Source organism: Neovison vison, chromosome 13 (genome assembly GCF_020171115.1).
Source record: "Neovison vison isolate M4711 chromosome 13, ASM_NN_V1, whole genome shotgun sequence".
NCBI lineage: Eukaryota > Metazoa > Chordata > Mammalia > Carnivora > Mustelidae > Neogale > Neogale vison.
The window spans coordinates 114,996,933-115,024,789 of NC_058103.1; the positions used below are offsets into that span (position 1 = coordinate 114,996,933).

At 36.6% G+C, this 27,857-nt stretch overlaps 1 protein-coding gene across 1 annotated transcript in view; it reads left to right on the forward strand.

Moving 5' to 3' along the window:
- ARIH1 (ariadne RBR E3 ubiquitin protein ligase 1) overlaps window positions 1–27,857 on the forward strand; it is a 122,169-nt gene that overhangs the window by 41,914 nt on the left and 52,398 nt on the right. The window contains exon 2 of the mRNA XM_044230994.1: window positions 6,643–6,710. Within this exon, the coding sequence (XP_044086929.1) occupies window positions 6,643–6,710 (68 nt within the window). The remainder of the gene's footprint in view (window positions 1–6,642; window positions 6,711–27,857) is intronic.

Sequence of the window (27,857 nt, forward strand, 5' to 3'; positions counted from 1 at the left end):
CATATACTGCTGCTATAACCTTAGAATGTAGTTTTCTTCAAATTACTACAGTATTACACTGCTAGGTCATGATGAGTCTGCTTGAGATTCTCTTTCTTTCTCCTTCTGCGTCTACCCTTCCCTCCCAACCCCTGCACATGTGTACTCTCTCCAAAATAAATACATCTTTTAAAAAAAACGGGCTCTTATGTGACTCAGTGGATTAAGCCTCTGCCTTCTGCTCAGGTCATGATCTCAGGGCCGTGGGATCAGGCCCTGCATTGGGCTCTCTGCTCAGCAAGGAGCCTGCTTCCCCCCACTTCTCTCTGCCTGCCTCTCTGCCTACTTGTGATCTCTCTCTCTCTCTCTCTCTCTGTCAAATAAATAAGTAAATACATAATCTTGAAAAAAAAAAGTTGGCTTTCTAAGAAAACAAAAAACAAAACCCTTTCAATCAGCATTGCTATGGGGAAGTCCAAGTATTGGTATTTTTCAAGTTCCTCAGGAGATTTTAATATGTAGCCCGATGAGGGACCGTAGTTTTAGAGTTTACCACTGGAGAATATGTGAGATTTCAGATTGTTTTATTGCCCTAAAAGTTAAATACTGCTGCTAGTACTAATTTTCTAACTATATTGATTTTGCTTGTTAACTTTTTATATCTTTTTGTTTGTATCTTTAAGAAATGAGAACTGCCAATAAAAGTAGGATGAAAAGTTATTTCAACCAAGAGCTTGAATTGATTTTCTACTTAACTAATCATGAATTTTGGTAGCATGCATAGGTGATATCTCTCCCTTGATTGGGCCCCAGCCTAAAGCAGTTAAATCAGAATCTTTAAGGATGGTGTTACAACATAAATTTTTAGAAAATTTTCCTACTATTAGATTCTATTAATCTTATTTCATCATGGGTCAAATGACGTAATCTTTCTAACTTCATCTGTAAAATGTAAATAATGCCTACCTTGTATAAAGTGTTGCTGTGAAGATTAAATGAAATATGATGTGTTTAGAGTGCCTGGCACTGAATAATTTCATGTCTTTGTTCCTTCTATTCAGCATTGTTCTTTTGACACTTAACTGTACTTTAAATAGAACTCCATTATAGATGCTCCAGTTGTAGGTTAAATTACTTTTATAACTTAATATTTTAAATTTATATATTAATTTCAATGAAATTTATACTTTTGGGTGTACAGTTTCATTAATTTTGACCAGGGCCTGGTGTTCTGTATTTGCTACCACAATCAACAAACAGAACAGTTCCATAATGGCCGCCTTAAAAATTCCTTCCTGCTACCTCATTTGTTTAAACCTTCCCCTGGCAACCTGGAATTTATACACCATTCCTGTGGTTTTGTTTGGAATTGTACAATATGTAGCCTATTGAATCTGGCTTCTTCTTTTTTTCTTTTTTTTTTTGAATCTGGCTTCTTTCACTTAGAATTTGCATTTGAGATTCATTCATATTTTATGTATCAATAGTTCCTTCTTTTGCTGAGTAGTATTCCATTGTGGATATACCACAGTTTCTTTTTTTTTCATTCCTTTAAAAAAATTTTTTTTTTAATTTTTTTAATTAACTTATAACATATTACTAGCCCCAGGAGTACAGGTCTATGAATCACCAGTTTTGGGGGGTGTTTTGTTTTGTTTTGGGTTTTGGTCTGAGAATATCTTTGTCTTCATTCCTGAACTATACTTTCACTGAATATAGAATTCTAGGCTGACAGCTTTTGGTATTATCCCACAGGGCCCTGAGAGACTGGTGTGTTTTGTTTTGTTTTGTTAAGATTTTATTTATTTGACAGAGAGAGTGAGAGCACAAGCAGGGGGAGCATTAGAGGGAGAGGGAGAAGCAGGCTTTCCACTGAGCAGGGAGCCTGATGTGGGGCTCCAACCCAGGAACCTGGAATCATGACCTGAGCCGAAGGCAGACCGTTTAACCAACTAAGCCACCCAGGCACCTCGAGAGACTGTTTTGTTTGTTTGTTTGTTTGTTTGTTTTAAGATTTTATTTATTTATTTGTCAGAGAGAGAGCGCGAGCGCAGGCAGGCAGAGTGGCAGGCAGAGGCAGAGGGAGAAAGCAGGCTCCCTGCTGAGAAAGGAGCCCAATGTGGGACTCGATCCCAGGATACTGGGATCGTGACCTGAGCTGAAGGCAGCCACTTAACTGACTAAGCCATGTAGGTGCTGCAAGAGACTGTTCTTTTTAAAAACAAAACAGAAAATATAGTTTTTCTGTTGTTAAGTTTGGGTATTTTTTATCGCTCTATCTTCAAGTTCAGTGTCTTCTTTGTCACCTCCTTTCTGCTACTGAGCCTGTCCAGTAACCTTTGTATTTTTTAGTTCTAAAGTTTCCAGTTGGTTATTTTTTATAACTTCTTTCCATTTTAAGGTGTCCATTCTCAACTAATGGATCATGTTTTTAATAGTGGCTTTAAACTTTTATACTTCTAATATCTAGGTCTTCTTGGGGTCGGCACTCTATTAATTACCTTCTCCCTTGAGGATTGGTCGGATTTTCGTGGTTCTTGCCATATGTGTTAATTTTTGGATTCTGTCCTGGATGTTTTGAATATTGTGAGATTCTGCATCCTGTTAAATCCTTCAGAGGTGAGGGTTTTTTGTTTCAGTAAACAGGTAAATCCAGTTAGGTTATAACTGCATATTCTTTCTCACTTTATATAGGTAGTGGTTCCATTATCTGTTCAGTTTTCAAAGCCTTTGCTGTGTTGAGTTTCCCTTCCATTCTTTACCACTTAGATTGATCTAGGACTTGGGCAGGGATTTATATTATAGTGGTAGTCTAAAAGCCTCTCCTGTACTTTAGCTGTGTTCCACATGTGCAGTAGCTTGCAGGTGAGCCCAGGTTCATAGGCAGAGTTAGGGGTCTACTCCTCCATCTTTCTCCTCTCAGCAGTTTCCCCTGTACTCTTTGACTCCCAGAGACCCTTTTCTTCATTCCTCTAGCCAGAAGCATGACTTAGTTTGTTACCTGTCATGCCTTGAGGTGAAGTGGCAAGAGAGAAAAGAATATGGATCCCCCCCAATTTTTTTTTTCACAACAGGGGCCCTCTTCCTGATTCTTCTATTCAGAGCAATGGATTTTCTCTTGTCATTCTGCAGCAGTGTAGTTTTATGGCTGTGGCAGGCCTCAGGCAGGACCTAGAGAAACAGGAGAGAAAGAAAAAAAATAAGCATTTTCCTTACATTGTTAGGAGCCTTTTGCCATAATCCTCTAGCAGAAAAGACTCTCTTCTTTCAGTGTTAGCTGCTCTTGCCTGCTGCAGCAGTTTCCCTATATGGCCCACTCCAAAGCCAGGAAATAAAAGATAAAAAACAGGATACCCACCATCACCTTATTTGTTGTTCTTCACTTCTCTCCCCAGTCTGCCTGCTGTTGAAGAGTATTTTGTCCAGTTTTTAGTTGTAATCAGTGAGAAAGCGAGCCACTGCCATGAGCTTATTACTCTGTGTTGGCCAGGACCAGAAGTCAGTTTATTTTGTTTTTAGATAAATTAAGATTATTGGTGTATAACTATATGACTGATTATACCCATTTTTTTAAAAGATTTTATTTATTTATTTGACAGAGAGAGATCACAAGTAGGCAGAGAGGCAGGCAGAGAGAGAGAGGAGGAAGCAGGCTCCCCGCGGAGCAGAGAGCCCGATGTGGGACTCGATCCCAGGCCCCTGAGATCATGACCTGAGCCGAAGGCAGCGGCTTAACCCACTGAGCCACCCAGGCGCCCCTGATTATACCCATTTTTAAGAGTATAGTTTGTTTTGAGAAGTGTTTTCCCTCATCTAACCAACCGTCACATTCAAGAAATAGAACATTCCCAGAAAGCTCCCTTGTGTTTCTTAGCTTTCTGCCATCCCTTCATCCTGTCTTGATTCACCCTTTACTACTAGTCATTAAACATATGACTAGTAGTAAAATCTTTAATATTACTTTAGGTTCTACTACATGGAATAAATGAAAGAATACTAGATTCATATTGTCATAGGCTAAAATTCACATCTTTTTCACTTAATTAACTGGATAACATTGGGTAATTTTTATAACCTCCAAAGAGTCTCATCATGGTTTTCTCATATTAAAAATGGCAGAAAAGTGCTCTCTTACAGAGAGCTTTGAGAATTAAGTGGGGGTATATAAAGTACCTTATATAGGGATTGGCATGTGGTAGATTCACAGTATGTGTTATTCTCCCATTACCTTTCCTTATATGCAGTGCACATAAAGCCATTGTTATTCTCCCATTACATTTCCTTATATGCAGTGCATATTAAGGCAGCTACATTGAAATAGTGCCCCCAATATAATTATTTAGTTTGTATTGTGAAATATCTCCTGCCCCATAGCATAGACCCAGGCAGAATATAAGTATTTTGGCATTATCATGCCACTGTGGTTGAGATGATTTTTTTTTCAGTCTATCGTATTAGGAAAAACTTTGGAGCATCTACCTTTGATGTAATATGTACCTCAGGCACATACACCTACACAGCAATTTTTGAAGGATGAGCTAAAAAATTAGAAAAATTATCCTGTTTCTTCATCTGGGAGACTGCTGGTCTAATTTTCTGATCCCTTGGATCACGATCACATTTGGGGATGCCCTACCCTAAACCTATTAAGTAGAACCATATGGACCCTAGTAATCTGTGTTTTAACTGAACTTTCTATAATAATTTTTGATACTGGAACTCAAGCACAGAAAAGACACTACAGCAACATCAGAGGGCATCGGAGAGCATTTGTCCTCTTCTTCCTTTTTTCTGTGTGCAAGCTGAGACTTCAGCAACTCGTGAAACTTTTTCCCCAAGCACTCTACTCTGTCTAGTGGTAGAGAACACAGTGTATTTGGGTGCCACAGAGTTACAGGTCACACAATCCTCATGGGCACTACTAATTGATAAGATTATTGCCTTTGTTTTACATGTGACTAAACCTAAATGAATAATTACTTCAATTGCAGCAGACCCTGTTGCGAAAACCTGTTTCCAAACAGAGTTGGGTTGGGGTGGTTGGGGTGTTAATAACATTGTTGAATCATATTTCTGAGAAAGAGCTAGGCAAAACACCCTGTGTATATTCTGCCCAAATAAACATAAAATAGGATCAGTTAATAGGGGTTTTTTTGTTTGTTTTGTTTTGTTTTACATATTAACTCTTGTAAAGTGATGATGTCTGTCGAATGCTCTGTTAAAGGAGAATTCCTAAGGTGGTCTGGGCCCAAGAAGCAAGGATGGCTAAATGGATTAGCAAAGTGTGTCTAGAGTGGGAGAATGAAAGTTAACGTTATCTACAGCTTTGGATTTGGGGGAGGGGTATTGAATGTAGGTGAATTTTTCTATGACAAATTGTATTGTTTCATGATATTTTTATGCAAGATAACTTTTTAATTAAATCAGTTGTTAACTACTGTGTTCTCACTATGGTGATACAGAAGTAGTTTTATGCAGAGATCTTTTTGAAATGTTATTTGATGTAATAAAATTATACGTGACCTACAAATAAGCAGATTCAGGTTTAAGTTCCAGCTCTGACATTGTAACTAGCATTTTAGGTCAAAATTCTGTACCCAGATAGTAACCTGACTAGTTTGATGGGAAATGGAAATAAATATTAAATAAATGACAATAGGACAGTCAGTTTTGGGTTTATTTCATGCTGTTAGCCTTTCCTTCTAGAACTGAAACAGTAGCCTCTGATTATACTCTCTAAATTATTACCCAATACAAATATTTTGTCTTTTTCATTAAATATCTCTGAAGGACCTTATGACTTATAAATGGTTTAGATTCATTTGAACTGTTGAATACAATAAAGTATTGGAAATTTTATTCATTAGAAATTTTGTTAATGGAGTGACAGTATGCTAAATCTTAATTGTAAAAAAGTTCATTTAAATTAGTGCTTGATTTAATATAGCAGGTTTTCATTAGATTTCTTTTTGGCTTATTTAAAAAAAATTTTTAATTATATTCAGTTGGCTGGCATATGGTATTACATCATTAGTTTTGATGTAGTGTTCAGTGATTCATTAGTTGTGTATAACACCCAGTGCTCATCACCGCACGTGCCCACCCAGTTACCCCATCCTCCCACCCCCCTTCCTTCTGTAACCCTCAGTTCAGTTCCTGGATTCCAGAGTCTCTCATGGTTTGTCTCCCTCTCTGATTTTTTTCCCATTCAGTTTTCCCTCCCTTCCCTTGTGGTCCTCTGCGCTATTCCTTATGTTCCACATATGAATGAAACTATATGATAATTGTCTTTCTCTGCTTGACTTATTTACTTAGCATAATCCCCTCCAGTTCCATCCATGTCGATGCAGATGGTGGGCATTATCCTTTCTAATGGCTGAGTAATATTTCATTGTATATATGAACCACATCTTCCTTATCCATTCTTTTTGGCTTATTTTGAATTCTGCTTTATAATCCTGTAGAAATCTGACAAATTAGTATGGCAAACTAATTTTAAATAGTCTTGATCTTACAACTAAACTTTGTGTTTTTCTTTGTGGAATAAAGAAATATCTTAGGAAAGGAAATTTGGGTGGGATGAAATTAAATTCAGCCTAAAATTCACTAAATGTTAATGAAGTACTGTTACCTTAAAATAACTTTTTTTCCCCCCTTCTTTAGAATCCAGCAACTATCACAAGAATACTCCTTAGCCACTTCAATTGGGATAAAGAGAAGCTAATGGAAAGGTAAGGAACTATATTGTCAGCTTTGTACTTACAAGTAACACAGAAAGCCTGTTGAATTGAATTTATAAGAAGCAAATAAGGAATTGATTTATAGACCGGTATGTGAAAAAAACCAGTGTGCAAGTATGTGCTTTAATTTCTTGTATTCCTCATCTGTAAATTTTGCAATAAACTTAATGTTACGGGAACTCAGGCTTAGTGTTCCTTTTATTTTGGAGCTAAGGTGGGGGCTCTTCTTCAGTATCTTCAAAATTACATCATCTTGAGTACCGAGAACTAAAAATGTGTCTTGAAAAACTGGTCGAGGGGCACCTGGCTGGCTCAGTTGATGGAAAATGTAGCTCTTAATCTCAGGGTCCTGAATTCAAGCCCCACGTTGGGTGTCGAGCCTACTTCAAAGAAGAAGATAAAATACATTTTAAAAAGCAATTGATACAGTCTTCAAACATATGAATAATATCTTCCATTAATTACTTAAAATTTTCTTGCCCATAAAACTTTATTTTAAGCATATTAAAGACATTTATTCAGTAAAAATAAGTTACTCAGGGTATCCTGACCATCAAAATAGCTGTTTGGACTTGTTCTCTGATTTCAAGCAAGATTATATTCCGTTGAGTATTTTTAAATATTCTATGAGTATTTTCTATTATATATTCCATTGGGTATTTTCTCTCTGAAAATGTTTCTAGTCCTAAAAGGGAAGAAATTACAGGAGTGGTGAAGGACAATATTAATGCATTTCTTAACTTTTTTCTTCCTTAGATTGTGGTAGGGTGACAGCCTATATTTATTCTACCAGCCATATTCTTCAGTCTAAAATTAGCAATCCTAATTTTAATAAAGAATTAACACTAGTTGTTGGGAATTGAGAACCGAAATATTATGAGAAGTAGATGGAAAATACTTCCCATTTGATTTTAAAGTTGAAAGAAGTTTGGAAAACATATTAAATAATACCAAGCACATTGCTCAATTTATTTTTTAAAGATTTTATGTATTCGTCAGAGAGAGAGAGAGATCACAAGCAAGGGGAGCAGCAGGCAGAGGGAGAAGCAGGCTCCCAGGGCTATGGGATCATAACCTGAGCCGAAGGCAGACAGTTAACCAGCTGAGCCACCCATGTGTCCCCATTGCTCAGTTTCTCACACATTGCACCCCACCTACAATTTAATAGTAACAAATAGTAGTTATCAGTTATGGAGCCTTTTGTTCCAGGCATTATGGAGTTAGAAACTATTATAGCTTTATAGCTTTATGGAGTTAGAAACTATTATGTCCACTTAATTGATATGGAAAGTAAAGCTCTTAGGGCTTAATATATTTATCACAGTTTTGTAACACAAGGAGTTAGCATTCAAACTCAGGTCTGTTGGACCCCAAAGCTTATGTTCTTAAACATACATAGTTTTCCCAGGGTTCATGGAGAATAAAATATTCCTGAGTGTGATTGCCCCTGCTGCCCTTGTGGATCTGACCACCTTCTTTGAAGTCAGTAGTATTTCTTATTTTTGGTAACATTTATTTTGTGGCTTATTTTATGACACTTAGGTTAGGAAAAGGAGTTTTCATTATTTATATCTGATTTTTTTTTTTCTAGTGAACTTGACTTAACAGTTTGTTTCTTATTAATGTATTTCTCCAAAGAAAATTTCTCCTATAACACTGTTGACACTGCTGAAAGCATTTTTCAGTTAAATACTTTACTTAGTGGTAAGTATGAATTAAAAAGTAGGCAGCTCCTTGGAAACTACTATGTGTGTGTGAACTTTTCAGTTTCTTTTTGTAATTTCAGTTTTTTATATATTCTGAGGGTATGTTATTGGGTACCTTTTAATCTTTAATGTGTTTAAAACCAATATGCAATATCTTTTTGTCTCATTTAATGAGTTTCACATTGTGCTCCATGTTTAATATTAACACTGCCACACTCAGTGATTACTAATATGTTAGATTAAATTATTGCCATTTTAAGTTGTTCTTTATATTTTTGTTGTTGTTGTTGGCTTGGTATCAATTTTTCTTCCCTTCCCCCCCCAATTTCAGAGTTACCTGTTTTATTTCAGTTTTTCTAGTGGTCACCTTTATAAGCATTTTTACTAGCTTATATTTAACTTCTTTTTTTTTTTCTTTTGGCTAGTCTCTTGGCATCCCACTGTTTTCTCCAAATTTACCTTTTTCCCTCCAGAATATATCTTTAGTCATTTAAGTCATTTCATATGTATTAAGATTTTTAAGGGCTCTAAGGGAAGTCCTTAATATTCTAAAATTTGGGGTAGTTTTGAAAGCACATCTAGTTGGGCCCTTTAAGTCTGAGAACTAATATTTTTGGCCATACTACCCTGAACGCGCCCGGTCTCGTCTGATCTCGGAAGCTAAGCAGGGTCAGGCCTGGTTAGTACTTGGATGGGAAATTCTTAGCTATTATTTCTTCTCCTTTTCTTGATTCTCTTAATGCTTTCTGTAATCCATGTTAGTCACATGTTGAAATTTCTGGACCTCTTTTGGAAGTTAATTTTAACTTTCTAAAAGTGTTTTTTTCTGTACTTTTCATCTTTGTCTTTCTACTCTGGTCTGTGAAGTTCTCAAGTTTATCTTTAATTCACTAACTTGTGTTTCTTTTTGCACCCATTCTGCTATTTAGCCATCTTGAATTGTTTAGTTCAACAGTATCCATTTTATTTATTTTAATATCTTAGTTCTTGTTTTATGGATGCTCTCTTTCCCTTATCTCCCTTGACACATAATTCTTCTTATACTAATGTGTTTTCTTCTGGACTGTTTTTCAGTAAACAGGATTTAAAATACGTATTGGTATTTGGTACCTTTCAGAGTGTGTTATTTTCAAATTGGTCAAATTTACACTATAATGAATTCCAGTAAAAATCAATATGCATTCTATTTTCACACTTTCAAGTAACTTATTATCCCAAAATGATTATAACTAAACAGGGACAATACAAATGTAGGATATGGCTGATGAGAACTAGGAATTTGCAGGCTTAGTATCTTCATAAGAAAAAGAAAAAGAGATAGAAAACAAAGCCTTTGAAACAGGAACTTAGAAAAACACAAAATAAACCCAAAGACAGTAGGATAGGTATTTAAGATAAAAGCAATGTAAATGAAATAGAGAACAAAAATACATAAAACTAAAACTTCTTCGAAAAGGATTTTTTTAAAAGGGAAATATCAAAAGAATGAGAAACAAGCCGCGCACTTGGAGAAAATATTTGCAAAAGGTATCTGATAAAGACTATCCAAAATAGATAAAGAACTCCTAAAACTCACTAATAAAAAAAACCCAGTGGGCAAAGATCTGAATAGACACTGCATTAAAGAAGATACGCAGATGTTAAATAAGTGTATGAAGAGATACTCAACAGCATATATTATCAAGGCATTGCTAATTAAAACAAGATATCACTGCCTACTTATTAGAATTGGCTAAAATCCAAAACACTGACACTACCAAATACTGATGAGGATGCAGAGCAACAAGAACTCTCCTTGCTGGTGGGGATGCAAAATGGCGTAGCTGATTTGCTTCCAGTTTGGCAGTTTCTTACAAAACTAAACATACTCTTACCATAGGATCTAGCACTCATACTTTTTGGTATTTACCCAAATGAGTTGAAAGCTTGTGTCCACACAAAAACCTGCACATGAATATTCATAGCATTTTTATTCATAATTCTAAAATTTAGAAGCAATCAAGATGTCCTCCAGTTGGTGGGTGGATGAATAAACTGTGGTATGTCCAGACGCTTGAATATTATTTAGTGCTAAAAAGAAATGAGGTATGAAGTCATGAAAAGACATGGAGAAGCTTTAAATGCACGTTACTGAGTGAAAGAAGCAATCTGCAAAAGCTATATACTGTATGATTCCAATGATATGACATTTTGGAAAAGAAAAAACTACAGGGATAGTAAGATCAGTGGTTGCCAGTGATTAGGTGGAGGGAAGGATGAATACGTGGAGCAAAAAGGATTTTTAGGGCCATGAAACTGTTCCGTATGAAACTGTTATGTTGCATATGTATCACAGTACATTTGTCCAAACCTATAAAATGTATAACACAAAAGTGAACCTTAATGTAATCTGTGTACTTTGGATGATAATGGTGTGTTGATGATTCTGTCAGGTGTGCCGCTCTGGTATGAGTTGTTGATAGTGGCTCAGATTGGGGGTGGGGGCAAGGGATAAATAGGAGTGCTCTCTACTTTCTGCTCAGTTTTGCTGTAAAATCTTGTCAAAATGGGTGAGGAAATAAACCATTGGCAGATACGGGTGTAGGGGAGAAAGGCACAAATAAACAACATTGGGCATAATGCATAATTATAGATAGGAAAAATATTTCAGAATTATAAATGAATACTGAGTACTACTTTTACCAGTATATTTGAAAGCTTAGAATTGGAAATTCTAAGTAGAAAAATAACCATGGAAAAATGTAATATACTAAAAGATTTCCTCTCCTCCAAAAACCGCTTAACTAGATGATTTTTTTTTTTTAAGATTTTATTTATTTGACAGAGAGAAATCACAAGTAGGCAGAGAGGCAGGCAGAGAGAGAGGGGGGAGAAAGCAGGTTCCCTGCAGAGCAGAGAGCCCGACGCGGGGCTCGATCCCAGAACCCTAGGATCACGACCTGAGCCTAAGGCAGAGGCATTAACCCACTGAGCCACCCAGGTGCCCCTTAACTAGATGATTTTATGGTCAAGTTCTATCTAATATAAACCATCAAGGAGCTGCAAGTTTCTATTGAAAATTATTTCAGAACATGGAAAAAGAAAAGACATCATTAATTTCTGTTAGCCAGATCAGAATAACCCTTGTTGTTCTCGTTACAAAATTGGAGAACGGCTGCATAAGATAAAAACCACCTTTATTATGAACATAGCTGTTGAATTAATAAGTAATCTTTAATTAAATTGGAAGAATTAATGGTCTAGCATTTCTCCTAGGAATGTAAGAATAGGTCATGATTAAGAAAAAAATAATTTATCTATAGTATTTTACTATTTAACAGGTTAGTGTTACCCATGATTTAGGAAAAAAACACAATTTTTAGCAAACTAAGAAGGTAATTTCTCAGTTTCATAAAGGGTATTAACTAATAATGTACAGCAGAATTACCCTTAATTTTGAAACATTGGAAGGATGTCCAATAAAATCAAACAGGGTACTGGCTGTCACCAGCATTTAAATGTTACTAGAAGTTCTGATAAGTAAAATAATACATGGAAAATTAAATAAGTGGTAATAAATTGTTTGGCAATGGGAGGTTAGGTATTATATTTAGATTTTTCTTCATACTTTTATGTGTTCTGTGGACTTTCTTCAGTAATCCTAGAAAAGTGTTAACAGTAATACATTAACTATGTAATTCAGAAAACAAGCACTCACTTGTAATGAAATCTTTTATTTAAAAAAGGAAGAGAAATTTTTGTAGACCATATAATCCTCTACCTAGGAAACTTCAAAGAATCAATTGATAAACTATTAAGAACTTTAAAAAACAGCAATGCTTAGGCCCCTTTCCATTCATTCTCCTTCCACCTCCCTTAATACCCTTGGAAAAAAGAATGTTAAGGAGGCTTTGCTCATTGACACTGTGCATCTTCCTGTCCTTGAGTATAAAAGCGAAGGTGACTTGTATGACAATCTTGTAACAATTTAGAATCCCAGGAATTGTAAGAAAGGTTAGCATGGCCAATAATTTCGCTACATAGCTTTATGTACTTATTTATTTACTTATTTATAGATTGAGAGAGAGAGAGCACAAGCTGGGGGTGGAGGCAGAGGGAGAAACAGGTTTACCACTGAGCAAAGAGCCAGTTGAGGGACTCATTCCCAAGATCCGTGGACCACGACCCGAGCTGAAGGGCAGACATTTAATCCACCGAGCCACCCAGGTGCCCCTACATAGCATTTTTCAAAGAAATTGTACTTTCCAGTTGGTAACACAATATATTCAAGTATGATTTCTATTCATTTTGACATAATTAAAGAGAAATCTTACTCTAGGAAAAATTGTGGAGTACTTCACATTCTGTCCTTTCTTTCTACTGTCTTTTCTCATTTCCATATACCAGGCATATTAGTTTCTTATTTATTTATTCATTAGGGAGCCTCCCTGCCATGGAGGAGGATCTTAGTGTCTAATGAGAGCCATCGAGGTTTAAGTAGATTTCTTGCTAACAGTTCTTATTTGTCCCCAGACTTCTAGTCCATAGTTTAAACAAATTTATCCTGACCCCTAAAACAAGTAATTTATTCTTTTAAAGATATATTTTGGTGAAGGTGGTGAGGGGCTCATGGAGAAGGGACCATTTAAATTTTTTGGTGTCATCTTTTCTTTCTGATAGCAACTTTCCAAACCTTTGCCATTTTCTTTCTTACCCAGCCTTTTGCATTTTTACTCTGTAGATTAACTTTTTTTCTGTTGCATAAATTAAGTAGAATTTTCTCTCTTCACTGGATTTCTTCCCATGCTCCTCCACATGAAGCAAAACAGAACAAATCAGGGAATTAGAAGTGTGCCAGCAACTTTATCTGCCCTTCTACTTCTAAACTTTAAAGACTAACCTTTCCATCTGGGCTTTGATCTTATAATTTTTTTGTGGGGCATTGCTTCCATTATTTCATCTATCTTATCTTGAGCCCTCTCCCTTTCCTGATACATCAGTCAGGGTTTTTAGTTGTAAGTATACTTGAAGAGAACAGGTGAGAAACGACATTAAAGATGGAGAATCGGGTGCCTGGGAGGCACAATGGATTAAGCCTCTGGTCATGATCTCAGGGTCCTGGGATCGAACCCCACATTGGGCTCTCTGCTCAGTGGGGAGCCTGCTTCCCCCTCTCTCTCTGCATGCCTCTCTGACTACTTGTGATCTCTCTCTCTCTGTCCAAAAAAAAAAAAAAAGATGGAGATTCAGTGACTAAATAAAGGCTGTGCATCCAGCAAAAGTGCCCAAATCATAGTGTCAAACTGTTTCAGTAAATGCTGTTGGGCACAGGCATCACAGCTCATCATCAGTATTGGGCATGTGTCATCACAACTGGCCTCTGAAAGCTGGTTGTATCCTACCCCTATTGGCAGAATGAATTCCTCACAAATCTTCAAGTACCATGTTTTTCACAAACTATAGGTCACACTTACTCCTGCTAGGCCTGAATCCTTTCAACAGAAGAGATTGGGAAAGTGAGTTGATCTTTTTTTCCCTTTCTTTTTATGACAAAACTTTTTTATTTTAGATTTTTTTATTATTACTGTTATAGTTGACATATAATGTCAGGTGTACAACATAATGATCAGCAGTTGTTTGCATTACTCAGTGGTTAATGATAAATGTGGTTATCCTCTGTCACCATATAATGTTATTAAAATATTACTGTCTATATTCTCGGTGCTGTACTTTATTTCTGTGCTTTAACTAGTTTTATAACTGGAAGTTTGTACCTGTTTTGCCTGTTCTTTCCACCGACCTCCCTTGACAAGACATTTACAAATCCAGCTTCTGGGGCGCCTGGGTGGCTCAATCGGTTAAGCTTCTGACTCTTAATTTCAGCTCAGGTCATGATCTCAGGGTCATGTGATTGAGCCCCACTTTGGGCTCCTCGATCAGTGGGGAATCTGCTTCTCTCTTTGTCCCTTTCCCTCTGCCCTTCCCCTGCTCGTGCATACTGTCTTTCTCTCGGTCTCTAAAATAAATGAATCTCTAAAAATTAAGCTTCTGTCTGTCATTCTATTATCTTTATTTCTGTTCTTATATTACACTTTAGTAGTACACAACTTTTAAAATGTCACCAAATTCATTTTTGTGTTGACTCAACTTTGCAACTCTTTCCTTTGTCTGACATGGGGCTTCTGTGGATATCTGTGTAGGCTGTTAGCTACAATGCCCAAGGGAGCACTTTTGGACTGGTGCTGTCATTGGCCCATGCCTGGCATACCTTCCATATTGTACTTTTTCCTAATTTCTTTTTTTTTTTTAAGATTTTATTTATTTATTTGAAAGAGATCACAAGTACGTGGGGGTGGGGTGGGGAAGCAGGCTCCCTGCTGAGCAGAGAGCCCAATGTGGGGCTCAATTCCAGGACCCCAGGATCATGACCTGAGCCAAAGGTAGAGGCTTTAACCCACTGAGCCACCCAGGCACCCCTCCTAATTGTTCTTTAAAATCCAACTTAAGGGGTGCCCAGGTAGCTCAGTCATTAAGTGTCTGCCTTTAGCTCAGGTCCTGATGCCTGTGTCCTGGGATCTAGCCCCACATCGGGTTCCCTGCTTGGTGGGGAGCCTGCTTCTCCCTCTCCCACTCCCCCTGCTTGTGTTTCCGCTCTCGCTATATCTCTCTCTGTTAAATAAATAAAATTTTTTAAAAAAATTGTAGGATAAAAGAAAATAAAACCCAGCTTAAGCTTTAATTCTAAGATGGCTATGCCTATTTCTCAGGACAGCTAATCACTTCTTCATTGGTTCTTTTATATGTGTTTAATATGTCAGAACTTCTGTTAGAGTTGTTTGTGCGTAAGAACTATCTTATCTTTCATTGCTAGTACATAACACAATTCCTAATATATAGTGTTTAGTAAATATTTTAGTTCAACCATTTCTAGGTTTTTTTTTTTTTTGTAATATACATGTAATTTCTGTAAATTATGACAAGCATGTAAATCAGATTTCAATATGTCAGGAACTAGAGACAAAGCCCCCCAAATCAAGCTTCTTTAGAATTGATAACAAGTAAAAAAAAACCAACAACAACAAAAAACAAACCTGTATGTTCTCTGTAAGGTGGGCGTTATTGAGTTAACTGGTATACACACACACACACACACCCCCCACCCACCCCCCCCGGGGAGATATATAGGTGGTTGATGACTTATTGCTTTTCATGGATAGGTATAATCAAAGAATCTTGATTGATTAAAGATTGATTTCAGTGCAGACTGTGTTGCAAATAGCTTTCCACTTTCCAATTCTGAAGCTATAACACCATTTAGTGAATAGTTACTAGAACCAGTACTTGTATGTTATTATGATGGTATGGAAATTTTCTTAGCCACACCACTAATAATACATTGTTTCACAGTTAACTTCTAGGATGTGAGTGTAAATTTGGTTTGTCACAAACCAGGCTTTTATGATGGCATTCATCACTGTTCTATAGTGTAGTTGGTTTTTACTGTTTAAACAGTTGAGGTGTTATCAGGGAGCATGTATAGAAAGCGGCAAATGTACCATCTTACACTGTAGTGGTTAAGAACATAGGATCTCTGCTCCACCACCTCCTAGTGTGTGAACTCGGAGTAATTTTCTCCTTTAGTTTCTTCACCTGAAGTTATTCTCTTGTCCCTAGTCTCCCTGCTATCTTGCTACTTCATAAATTCCAAGAATGTTTTTTAATATCAGCTGTGTAAAAGACATTGACCAGAAGTTTGATAATGAAGAGATACACAAAACCATGTATCATACACCATTTTACCCTTAAGGTACTTATAGATAAAGCTTTAAGGGAATACATAAATGGTTATTTCTGGCTCAGGTGGGAAAGGATTTGTTAATGAGATGGCATTTGATTGGGCTTGGGAGAGCAGGCAGAGTGGGAACCTGGGCACTTCAGGAAAGAAGTTGGGGAAAGGGGGAAGCTTAAGGAACATATGTTGAATGGTAATGAGATTTAGAGCAACTGGAGTACATGAAAGATAGAAGAAAAATGATGGGGCATGTTTAATAGGAAGCACACTGTGGAGGACCTTGAATTCTAAGCAACTGAATTTGGCTTTTTTTCCTATTAAGTGGGAAGATTTTAAGGTTGTTTTGTGGAGAAATGTGATATAAGGGCATTATTGCAGGAAAAAAATTTAATTACAATTTGAGCTGATTGTCCATCGGCAGGATGACCCATTGGAAGACTATTTTAATAACCCTGGTAAAAGAAAAATGTTGGTTTGACTTAGGATAGTGATGGCTGATTAAAAGCAGAGTGTGGGTGGAAGAGATGTTAAGCTGGAGTTTGAACTCTGACAGAAAATATGAGACTCTTGGAAATTTCTGGTAATTTGGGCCATTCTATCCACTAAATATAGTAGAGAAATCTTTTTGATATTGGAACACCTTTTTTATTTTTTTCCTGACGATTTTATTTATTTACTTGACAGGGGGATGGGGAGAGCACAGGTGGGGGAGCAGAAGAGGAAGAGGGAAAAGCAGGCTCTCCCCACAGAGAGCCTGATGTGGTGCTCAATCCCAGGACCCTGGGATCATGACCTGAGCTGAAGGCAGATGCTTCACCCACTGAGCCACCCACGTGCTCCAATATTGAAAAATCCTTTAAAAATAAAGAATATCTGGGGTGTCTGGGTGGCTCAGTGGGTGGAGAGTCTGCTTTTGGCTCAGGTCATGATTTCGGGATCCTGGGATTAAACCTTGCTCCTGGCTCCCTGCTCATTGGGGAGCCTCCTTCTCTTCTTCCTCTGCCCCTCCCCCCACTCTGCTCTTTCTTTCTCACTCTATCTCAAATAAATAAAATCTTTTTTAAAAAGTCAAGAATATCAAAGTATTAGTAAAATAGGAATTAGAAGGTTAAGGCCCAAGAGAATATGGAAACCTAGGCAGATGAGCCAAGCGTTCAGTCTGCTTTGCACTGGAAGTATATTCTGATCTAGGAGAGGTAGCTAAGAGTAGCTAAGGTGGCTGTGATTTTTTTGGTTTTAATTTTTTATTAACATATAATGGATTATTAGTCCCAGGGGTACAGGTCTGTGAATTACCAGGTTTACATACAGGTGGCTATGATTTTTATTGGCCGTTTGGTTTGTGTGTGTGTGGGGGGTGGTTTGGAGTCTTAGACCCACCAAAAATGAGGGTCAGGTAAACCAGCTCTTCTAAAGATTAAAGATAGTATTCATGTCATGTATGCCCCAGAAAATCTTAAGCCTTGAATGTGGATTAAGATGGTCCCAGACTGTTAATGTACTCAGGCACTTGACACAAACAAATAACAATGTCTTACAGGGAAAGAACATTAAGACCTCAAACTACTTCCCCAAATTATTTTTTTAAATTAAAACAACAATTTGAGACTCCAGATATTAGAATTGTCAGAACTATTGATCAGTAGGGTATACCATCAGCAAGAAATTAGAAAGCCTGAACTGTCTTCTTTTTTTTTTTTTTTTAAGATTTTATTTATTTATTTGACAGAGAAAGAGCGATAGCAAGTAGGCAGAGAGTGGGGGGAAGTAGGCTCCTCACTGAGCAGAGAGCCCAGTGCGGGGCTTGATCCTGAACTGAAGGCGAAGGCCCAACCCACTGAGCCACCCAGGTGCCCCAGTATGAGCTATCTTAACCATATGAAAAAGGTTTTCTTATTTTTCTTTTATTATTGTTAATTTATTTTTACTTTATTGTATTTTATGTACTCAATTTATAGTTACATTTCTTTATGTGCAGCTCATATAATTATGGTACCAGTGTTAAAGTAAACATTAAAAGCACCTGTTGAAATAAGTCAAGTGTAAGTGTGAGACTGTTAGGCATGATCTGGTTCCAGCAAAGTTAGGAAAATGACTCGAAAAAGAATTTCTGTAACTAAAGAAAGTAAGCAAAATTAACTCAGTGACTTAATTTAACAGCAGATTGGACAAAGCTAAGAAGAGGCTTAAGGTACTAAAAGATCAAACTAAACCACTATCTAAATTACGCATACACTAAAAGATGGAAAGTGTAGAAGAGAAGTTAAGAAATGTAGAGGATATAGTGAGAAGATCTTACTGAGTTTTAGGAGAGAATGAGCTAAAGGTAGTATTTGAAGATATAATGGCTGATAATTTTCCAGATTGGTGGGAAAAAAAAATGCCCAGAATTTAAGAAGCCTAACAGTTCCCATGCATAATAAATACTATTTCACTGATTCTAAGATATTTTATTTTGGTTAAAAGTTGAATGCATCTTTCAATTGATGGCATCTTGCAGTCCAACAAGATCGAAATACTGACTTAAGTGAAAATTTTCCCATTTCTCTTTCTAGTAAGATCATGAAATTTCAGTACCAAAGCATTTTAGATTTCATGAAATATATGGTAAAAAGAAATCCACTTTTTTTTTTTGAAATCCACATTTCAAAACATAGTAAAACTACAAAAACAACAGGGAAAATAGTCAAAAAAGCAAGATGCAAGGAAGATTACTTTCTTTCTTTCTTTTTTTTTTTTTTAAAGATTTTATTTATTTATTTGACAGAGAGAAATCACAAGTAGTCAGAGAGGCAGGCAGAGAGAGAGAGGGAAGCAGGCTCCCTGCTGAGCAGAGAGCCCGATGCGGGACTCGATCCCAGGACCCTGAGATCATGACCTGAGCCGAAGGCAGCGGCTTAACCCACTGAGCCACCCAGGCGCCCGAAGATTACTTTCAAAGAGTAAAAATTTGTGTATATATTTTATGTAAATAGACAAAAAATATATAGAAAGTATATATATTCTTTTTAGAGAACAGCTGACTTAACAGCAGTAGTGGAAATAATAGTAAGATGATACCTCAGTAGGTTGAAAAACAGATGCCAATTTAGAATACGGTGTTCAGGGATGCCTGGGTGCCTCAGTGGGTTAAACCTCTGCCTTCAGCTCATGTCATGGTCTCGGGATCCTGGGATCAAGCCCCGCATTGAGCTCTCTTCTCAGCAGGGACCCTGCTTTCCCCTCTCTCTCTGCCTGCTTGTGCTCTCTCTGTCCCAATAAATAAGTAAAAAAAAAAAAAATACTGTGTTCATGGAAAATGTTTTCATAAACAGTACCATCTCTTAATTACCATAAATGCCTTTATGTTGTAACTAACGTTTGTATTCTTTTAAGTCAATATTTTAAGTTATATCAATGTTTCAAATATTCATAATGTTATTTAAGCAGCGATTTGAATAATAAGGGAGAAATTGTGGAATGTAATATAAATTGTGCTTAGGAAGTAGAGTTTATAACCTTAAATGCGTATTTTTTTTTAAGGATTTTATTTATTTATTTGAGAGAGAGAGAGAATGAGAGAGAGTGAACATGAGAGGCAGAAGCAGAGCCCCTGCTGAGCAGGGAGCCCAGCACCGAGACTCGATTCGGAACTCCAGGATATTTAAGGAAAGTAATGAGCTAAGATTTCATCTTAAGTCTCAAATAATGAGCTAGACGGGTCACAATAGGAAATGAGCAACAGAATAAATTTAGAGAAATTACAAGAGGAAATAACAGCAGAATTTAATAAAACAGCAAAGAAATGTATACTGAAGTGGCCCAAAGAGCCAGAAGATTTTTTTTTTTAAGACTGATTAACATTGATACCCAGGTGAGATTAATCAAGAAAAAGGGCACAAATAACTAATATCAGGAACAAAAAAGAATGTCACTTTGAATCCTGCCCATACTTTAAAAAAAATTTTAAGTTATTGTGGATAATGGTGTCAAAATTTGAAATTTTACAGGAAATGGATAAATTCTTAGAAATTTGTGATTTACCAAAATTGACTTGAGAAATAAATAGAAAAACCTATATGAGCTATCACTGTAAAGTGAAATTTTCTGTAAAGAAAAGTCTAAGTCCGGATGGATATACTGGAGAGTTCTACCAACACTTAATGAGATACTAACTCCAACCTTATGTTCTCTAACCTTGGATTCTTTTAGAAAACAAAACGAGGACCCCCATCTTTATAAGGCTGTCACAACTTTGATTCCAAAACCCAACTGAAACATTACTTGTCAATTTCTCTCATTTACACAGGTGCAAAAAATAAAACCCACAATACTTGCAAATGAGTTCAACAATACATAAAAAGGAAAATAACCCGGACAGCTCTGATTTATCCAAGGAATCCTAGGTTGGTTTAACATGAAACAATTCACTATGGTCTCTTGAACAGTTTTTTTTTTTTTTAAGATTTTTAAAATTTATTACTTATTTATTTGACAGACAGAGATCGCAAGTAGGCAGAGAGGCAGGCAGAGAGAGGAGGAAGCAGGCCCCCCCCCCCCGCCAAGCAGAGAGCCTGACGAGGGGCTCGAACCCAGGACCCTGGGACCATGAGCCGAAGGCAGAGGCTTTAACCCACTGAGCCACCCAGGTGCCCCACTTGAACAGATTTTATTGAGAAAAACATTTCAGTAGATTTAAGGGAGTAGTTCCTAAAAATCAGTCATTATTCATGATTTTAAAAAGGAGCCATTAGGAAAATAGGCATGAAAGGGAAGTTTATTAATCTAGAAAATATATAAAAATACCTTTGGGAGATACTATAGTTCATGCTGAAATGTTAGAAAAATTTCCCTGTTAGATAGAGTTCAAAACATGGATATCTGTTTTTACTTCTGTTCAACATAATGCTGAGGATGATCCTAGCCAGTAGTAAAAAGTATCATAGTTGTAAAGCAGATGATAAATAGTATTCACTGATGATGTGTATTGTGTACATAGGAAATCCAAAGGAGTCTACAGATTTAGTTAATTTAGGAAGACCTGTAAAAATGTTTTTGTTTTTTTTTTTTTCCTGCCAGTATTTAGACACATATCTTTGACCCAGTAATTCCACTCCCAGGTATATACCTAGTAGAAAGAAGTATGCACATCTAAATTGAAAGTCCTAAGTGTGCTCATAGCAGCATTATTCGTAATAGCTCCAACCTACAAACAACCCAAAGGTCTATTAACAGGTAGATAATTATGGTGTATTTCTGTAATAACTTCAGCAAAAAAAATAACTTAGAGCTGCAATTGACTACATAGATGAATCTTAAAAAGCATCATATTGACTGAAAGGAAGACCTCTAGGTACGTATGTCCTGTATGATTTTGTTTGTATTCAATTCAAGAACAGGCAGAACTAAGCCATATTGTTTAGCATGCATATTTAGGTGGTAAAACTATAAAGAAATAGGATAGTGATTATGTCTCTGGGGAAGAGGAGTTTGTTACTGAGAAGGGATGTTTGGAGTGTTTCTGAAGCACTAGCTGTATTCTACTTGTTCTGGGTTGGTTATACAAAGGTGTTTGCTTTATAACAATTTGTAAGGTGCCCATTGATATTTATGCACTTTTGTAGAATTGCCATTATATCACAACAAAAATAACTTTAAACAATAACACACGTGTACACATAAGAAAAGGAATGACCTTAAAAGGGAAGGGCCGGTTTGTTTTCTGGATTGTTTTAGGATTCATAGTACCTTTGGTTACCTACAAGTAAAGCAACATTTTGCCAAGACAGTTTCCTCACTACCTTCCTGGGTATCATATCCTATCCGTCGTAAATTTTGACCATGTCAGCTCATTTTATCAGTCTGCAATATTTTGATTCCTACCATGTCAAATATTTCTGATTCCTACCATGTTAAAGCTATACCGTCTGGCTTTTGAAAACCTTCCATAGTTTCACTCTATTCTGTATGTCTGTACTTACTCCTCTATACTCTGTCAGGATGCCCTTGACTATTCAGGTCCCAGTCTTCTCAGGAGCTATATTTTATACAAATTCAGAGCACATATTTCATTCTGGGGTTATACTCACAGATGTAAACATCATGTACAGTTCCATATCTTATGCAACTCACCTGGTGCCCCTAGGGTCTCCTTAATCTCCAATTTTTTTTTAAATCTCCAAATTCTTAACACATTTACTGTTAAGTCATTTTTACATCTTGATGTTACTTGCTATTTTCTATACTTAACTAGCTAGCATTCTTCTCCCATCTCTTGTACCCTTAGCATGTCATATTGAAGTAGCTGTCCATCTCTTTCCTTCATGGCCATTATTAACACAGTGACTGACCAACACAGTTCCTACATATAGTTACTTAATATGTGAGGGAACTATGTAAAAATGGATATTAAATATATAGTATTTTGTATTTTGATTCCTTATTCTTAGTTTTAGCATAGCTAGATTTTACCTGAGGACTTCCATTAAATATATTGAGACATCATTATCAAAATAATAAAATGATATCATTTTAAAATATTTTGTATGCATTTTTCATATTTCTCTCCCTTTGGAATCAGATCCACTATTGCATGAAGCAAGTAGTTTGTTTCCTTTTTTTTTTTTTAAAGATTTTATTTATTTATTTGACAGAGAGATCACAAGTAGGCAGAGAGGCAGGCAGAGAGAGAGAGAGGAGGAAGCAGGCTCCCCGCTGAGCAGAGAGCCCCATGCGGGACTCGATCCCAGGACCCTGAGATCATGACCTGAGCCGAAGGCAGCGGTTTAACCCACTGAGCCACCCAGGCGCCCAGTTTGTTTCCTTTTATTTACTAAGTTGTGCTGCTCCTGTGTAGCAAGTGGAAAAGACCACTGAGCAGAACAGAGGGTGTAGACATTTCCCTTGCATGCACATATTTGGACAGAGGGCACAGAAGCCACTGTTTTTGTTTTCTTTGAAGTAAAAAAATCGTTTTAGAAAATAATACTGGTCCTTGTCATTTTGGGGGCCATAGTCTCTTTTGAGAGAATAATAAAAGCTTTGAAGCTTTTCCTCAGGTGTGGGGAAGTGTGTGCGAAGAACGCACATGTGTACGTAAGTTCCGAAGTTCTGGATACTGTAATGTTCTTGAATATTCAGAGGCTTTAGGTTAGAAGAATTTGGTAAATTGAAATAATCCTGATCAAGCCAGCGAACGTGGATAACTGCCTGTGAGGGGAATAGTCATTAGTTTCTTCTTAAAATGTCTCGCATAGTTTCAGATCTACCTTAAAAGTTCATATGGAAATAAAACTGTATTTTTCAGAAAAGCCTTTTGATTAGCAAAATGTTGGTAATGGTTAAAGCTGGATGAAGGGTATGTGGGAGTTCAATTTACTGTTCTTTTGACTTTAGTATATTGAAATTTTTTATAATGGGTGGGAACGTTTTGGGAAGATGACATAGATTATTGTGTTTCTGTTAAAATTGTGCTAATTCAGGCCTAGAAGGAGCTATCTTCCATCTGTATTGCTGAGATTCTTTTCTTAATATACTTGCTTTCATCATGGCTCCAAAAAGGATAAAGTATGAAGGAACAAATGGCAGAAAGTTTCTCAAAAATAATACAATATGATAAAAAAGAATGAAACCTTGCCATTTGCAACAGCATGGTTAGAGCTAGAGAGGATAAGTCAGTCACAGAAAGATAACTACATAGGATTTCACTCGTGTGTAACTTAAGAAACAAAAGGAGCAAAGGAAAAAAGAGAAGCAAATCAAGAAACAGACTTTTAACTAGAGAAAACGAACTGGTGGTTACCAGAGGGGAGGTGTGGGGATGGGTGACACAGGCAATGGGGATTAAGGAGTGTCTGTTATGATGAGCACCTGGTTTGTATGGAAGTGTTAAATCACTATATTGTACACCTTAAACTACATTACACTGTATGTTAACTGGAACTGAAATTTTTTTTAAAAAATTACATAATAATGGGGAGGCTGGCAGGCTCAGTCAGTAGAACATGTGACTTTGGATCTTGGGGTTGTGAGTTCAAGCTCCATGTTGGGTGTAGAGACTATGTAAAAATGGAATCTTTTTTTCTTTCTTTTTTTTTTTTAAATATGCAGGGCACCTGGGTGGCTCAGTCGTTGGGCGTCTGCCTTCGGCTCAGGTCATGATCCTGGGGTCCTGGGTCCAGGGATCGAGCCCCACATCAGGCTCCCTGCTCAGTGGGAGCCCTGCTTCTCCCTCTCCCAATCCCCCTGCTTGTGTTCCCTCTCTCACTGTCTCTCTCTGTCTCTGTCAAATAAATAAATAAAATCTTTAAAAAATAAAAATAAAAAAATTTTAAAAATACAATAAAATTTTGTACTGCAACTTGTTTAGTAGCTTCTTTATCAGGTGGTCTTTGCTCAGCAGTAAACAAGCTCAGGATTGTGTGGGGGTTTTTTGTTTTGTTTTGTTTGTTTGTTTTAATTAAATTGGTTGATTTTCTCATAGGAGAAAAGTCTTAAAATCTCAAAAAGCATTTTTAAAAAATATATGACCAATAATATTTATTTAGCTATAAACCACATATAATATATTAATATTAAAATGAGAACTAGGGGCACCTGGGTGGCTCAGTGGGTTAAAGCCTCTGCCTTTGGCTCAGGTCATGATCCCAGGGGCCTGGGATCAAGCCCCGCATCGGGCTCTCTGCTCAGTGGGGAGCCTGCTTCTTCCTCTCTCTCTACCTGCTTCTCTGCCTACTTGTGATCTCTGTCTGTCAAATAAATAAATAAAATATTTTAAAAAAATAAATAAAATGAGAACTAAACTTATTTTTTTAGATTAGCACAGAAAAACAACAAAACTTTTAAAACAAGTTCTTTTTCTTTTCTTTTTTTCTTTTTTTTTTTTTTTTAACATATAATGTATTAGCCCCAGGGGTACAGGTCTGTGTTAAAACAAGTTCTTATAGACATGTGTAAGTCCTCATTCGATCTTTTTTCTTATGAGGGTCAAAGTCTTCTTAGAAAAAAGATTTTCTAACCCTAAGTCCTTACTTTTCTATCCATAAGTTTTAGTTCTCTGGAATTCTGAACTTTACCTAGTAGAGGTTCATATGTGCACCATTGCACAATTTTACATTCTAACTTTAGTCCTTCTTTTGAAAGAATATGATTAAAAACCACATTCTACTTGAAGAGCCCTTTTTAGATTTAAATTTTTACCAAAGTAACAGTTTTTTAAAAGTCTAGTAGTTTTAAGGGTTTTAAATGAAAACTGTTGCTCCAGAGTTTCAGTCGCATTCCCTGGAAGAGAAAGAACTGTTGGCTTTACTATTTAATAGCATGCTTATACTGCTATACTATACTGCATCTGGTGGCTTCTTTCTATGAAATATGAGGATTTAGCTTTGAAACTAATACTTATATGTGGGAAAGGCTTCTCTCATAGTGTATTGTTTACTCTGTGGTTCAGTTGTACTGAACCTTTTCAGTAAGACTCCTTTTCATACCCTATTATTTTTGTTTTTCATAAATATAATTGCAGTTTTTATTCATCCATATGATTTAAACAAACTTAAACTGTTCCTTTGCTCCTTGACATTTTTGCCCAAGTATACCTTTTCTAAAAGTAGAAAAATTACACCATTAGAAGCAGGTTAATAGGACCCAAAGAATAGTTGAAATCACAATTCCTGGTAGAGATGTTGGTGTCACAGACCTTTTTTTTAGTGCTTTATCAGAACTATAGTTAAGGTATACACAGTTAAGGACAATTGTGAAATTGCCTTTCTGTTCTGTTGCCTTTTGAAATTGAAGTCTGGTATCCATAAAATGCCACGCAAGAATATTGAAACAAAAGTGATTTGGCTATTTAGAAATAGAAATGTGTGTACATGCGTATTATACATGGACAGACATAATATATTTGTATACATTTTCATATATTTGTGTTTTTGTTCCCTCTCATACTATATAGCATTAGATAATTGACTTTAGTTATAAATATGTAATGGGAACATTAAAAATCTGTAAGGAGGGGCGCCTGGGTGGCTCAGTGGGTTAAAGCCTCTGCCATTGGCTCAGGTTGTGATCCCAGGGTCCTCAGATCAAGCCCCACATCGGGCTCTCTGCTCAGCGGGGAGCCTGCTTTCTCCTCTCTCTGCCTGCCTCTTTGCCTACTTGTGATTTCTGTCTGTCAAATAAAATCTTTTTTAAAAATTAGAAATCTGTAAGGAGGCTTGAACTCTGAACAGCCTCAGAATATACAGTAGAAGAGCACACTATATAACTTTAAGTTAGCCTAATCTTTTTGCTTTTCTGATTCTGTTGTGAAAATAAGCACTTATTTAGCAGTGGTGTTTTTATGAAGTGTGAAGACATAGAGGCTTTTAAGATAAACTCCAAATGACAAAATTAAGTATTGAAGTGGCAAACAGTGATGCCGCTGTCATTCAGAATTCAAAAAGGAACAGTAGCCGTGTATGTACCTTACTGGCCATGTCTCCTTTCCCCACAATCACACGCCGTTCTTAGGCAATAACCGTTAGTGCTTTAAAATTTCATTAAAATTGTTTGGTATATTTCTGTCTAGAAGTCAAGTAAAATGAAAAATTAAGATCTCGATCTTCTGGAAAGTTGGCTAATTAAGTGCCAACTTGTTTAACTATGTTTTGGCAAACATGTTGAATGAACAGAAAACCCTAGAGAGAGGAGGATTTTAAAATCTCTACTTAGAAACCTCTCCAGTTGCCCTTCTAACAGTCGTGATCTAGAGAAGTCTAGTCCATGTGATAGATGAGGTGGAGTTACTTTAATTCTACCCTTTCCTGACTGAGGAAAGACTGCACTGAAGGAAAACCCACACTGCTCTTCTTATTTTTCTTTTCACTTCATTTTCATTTTCATCAAAGGAATGGTTTTCTCAAAAGAGTAGGTGGCAAGAGTTGCAAGAAAGGAGGGAAGCAATGTCATAGGATAAGCTTTGCAGCTGTTTGGTTAAGTTTCTGAAGCAGAGAGAAATAGGTCTTAACTGGTTAAACTAGATACCTGAACAGCAGTGCTTCACACTGAATTAGTCTCTTCATTTTGGCCTGTTTCACATGAGGGAGGATGAGTGAGCAGGTAAAGTATGGAAGTTAAGAATCCACACATATTCTTGAGCATAGTAGTCCTTAATAAAATTATCATAATTAGAAAGAAAAAACTTCTTTGTTCTCTTAAGGAAATTAAAATAAATGTAGACTGTGAGATGAGGCATCGAAGATGAATTGATAAAACAACAGAACAAAATAAAAAAGAAGCTGGTGAAACTAAAAAAGAGGGACAAGTAATAATCTCACACAATTTAAAACCACTTTGGCAACAGCAAGAAGGAGAGCAGATACTATGGAAAAGAGAGACACGTGTAAGACAGGAAAAGGACAAAGAATTAGCAGATGGTGGACACGGAGGACAAATTAACAAAGACCGTACGGTTCCAGCAGGGCACAGTCTGAACGGCATTTCAAAAGAGAAAGTTGAATGCTAAGATAAAGCCTACAGAACTACTAAATTTTAAGAATGAAGAAAGAAAACAATTATATATATATATATATATATATATATATGCCAATTGAAAAAGGATTTTAATTATAAAATGAGAAAAATTATTTTGAGGGGCACTTGGGTAGCTCAGTGGGTTAAGTCTCTGCCTTCTGCTCAGGTCTT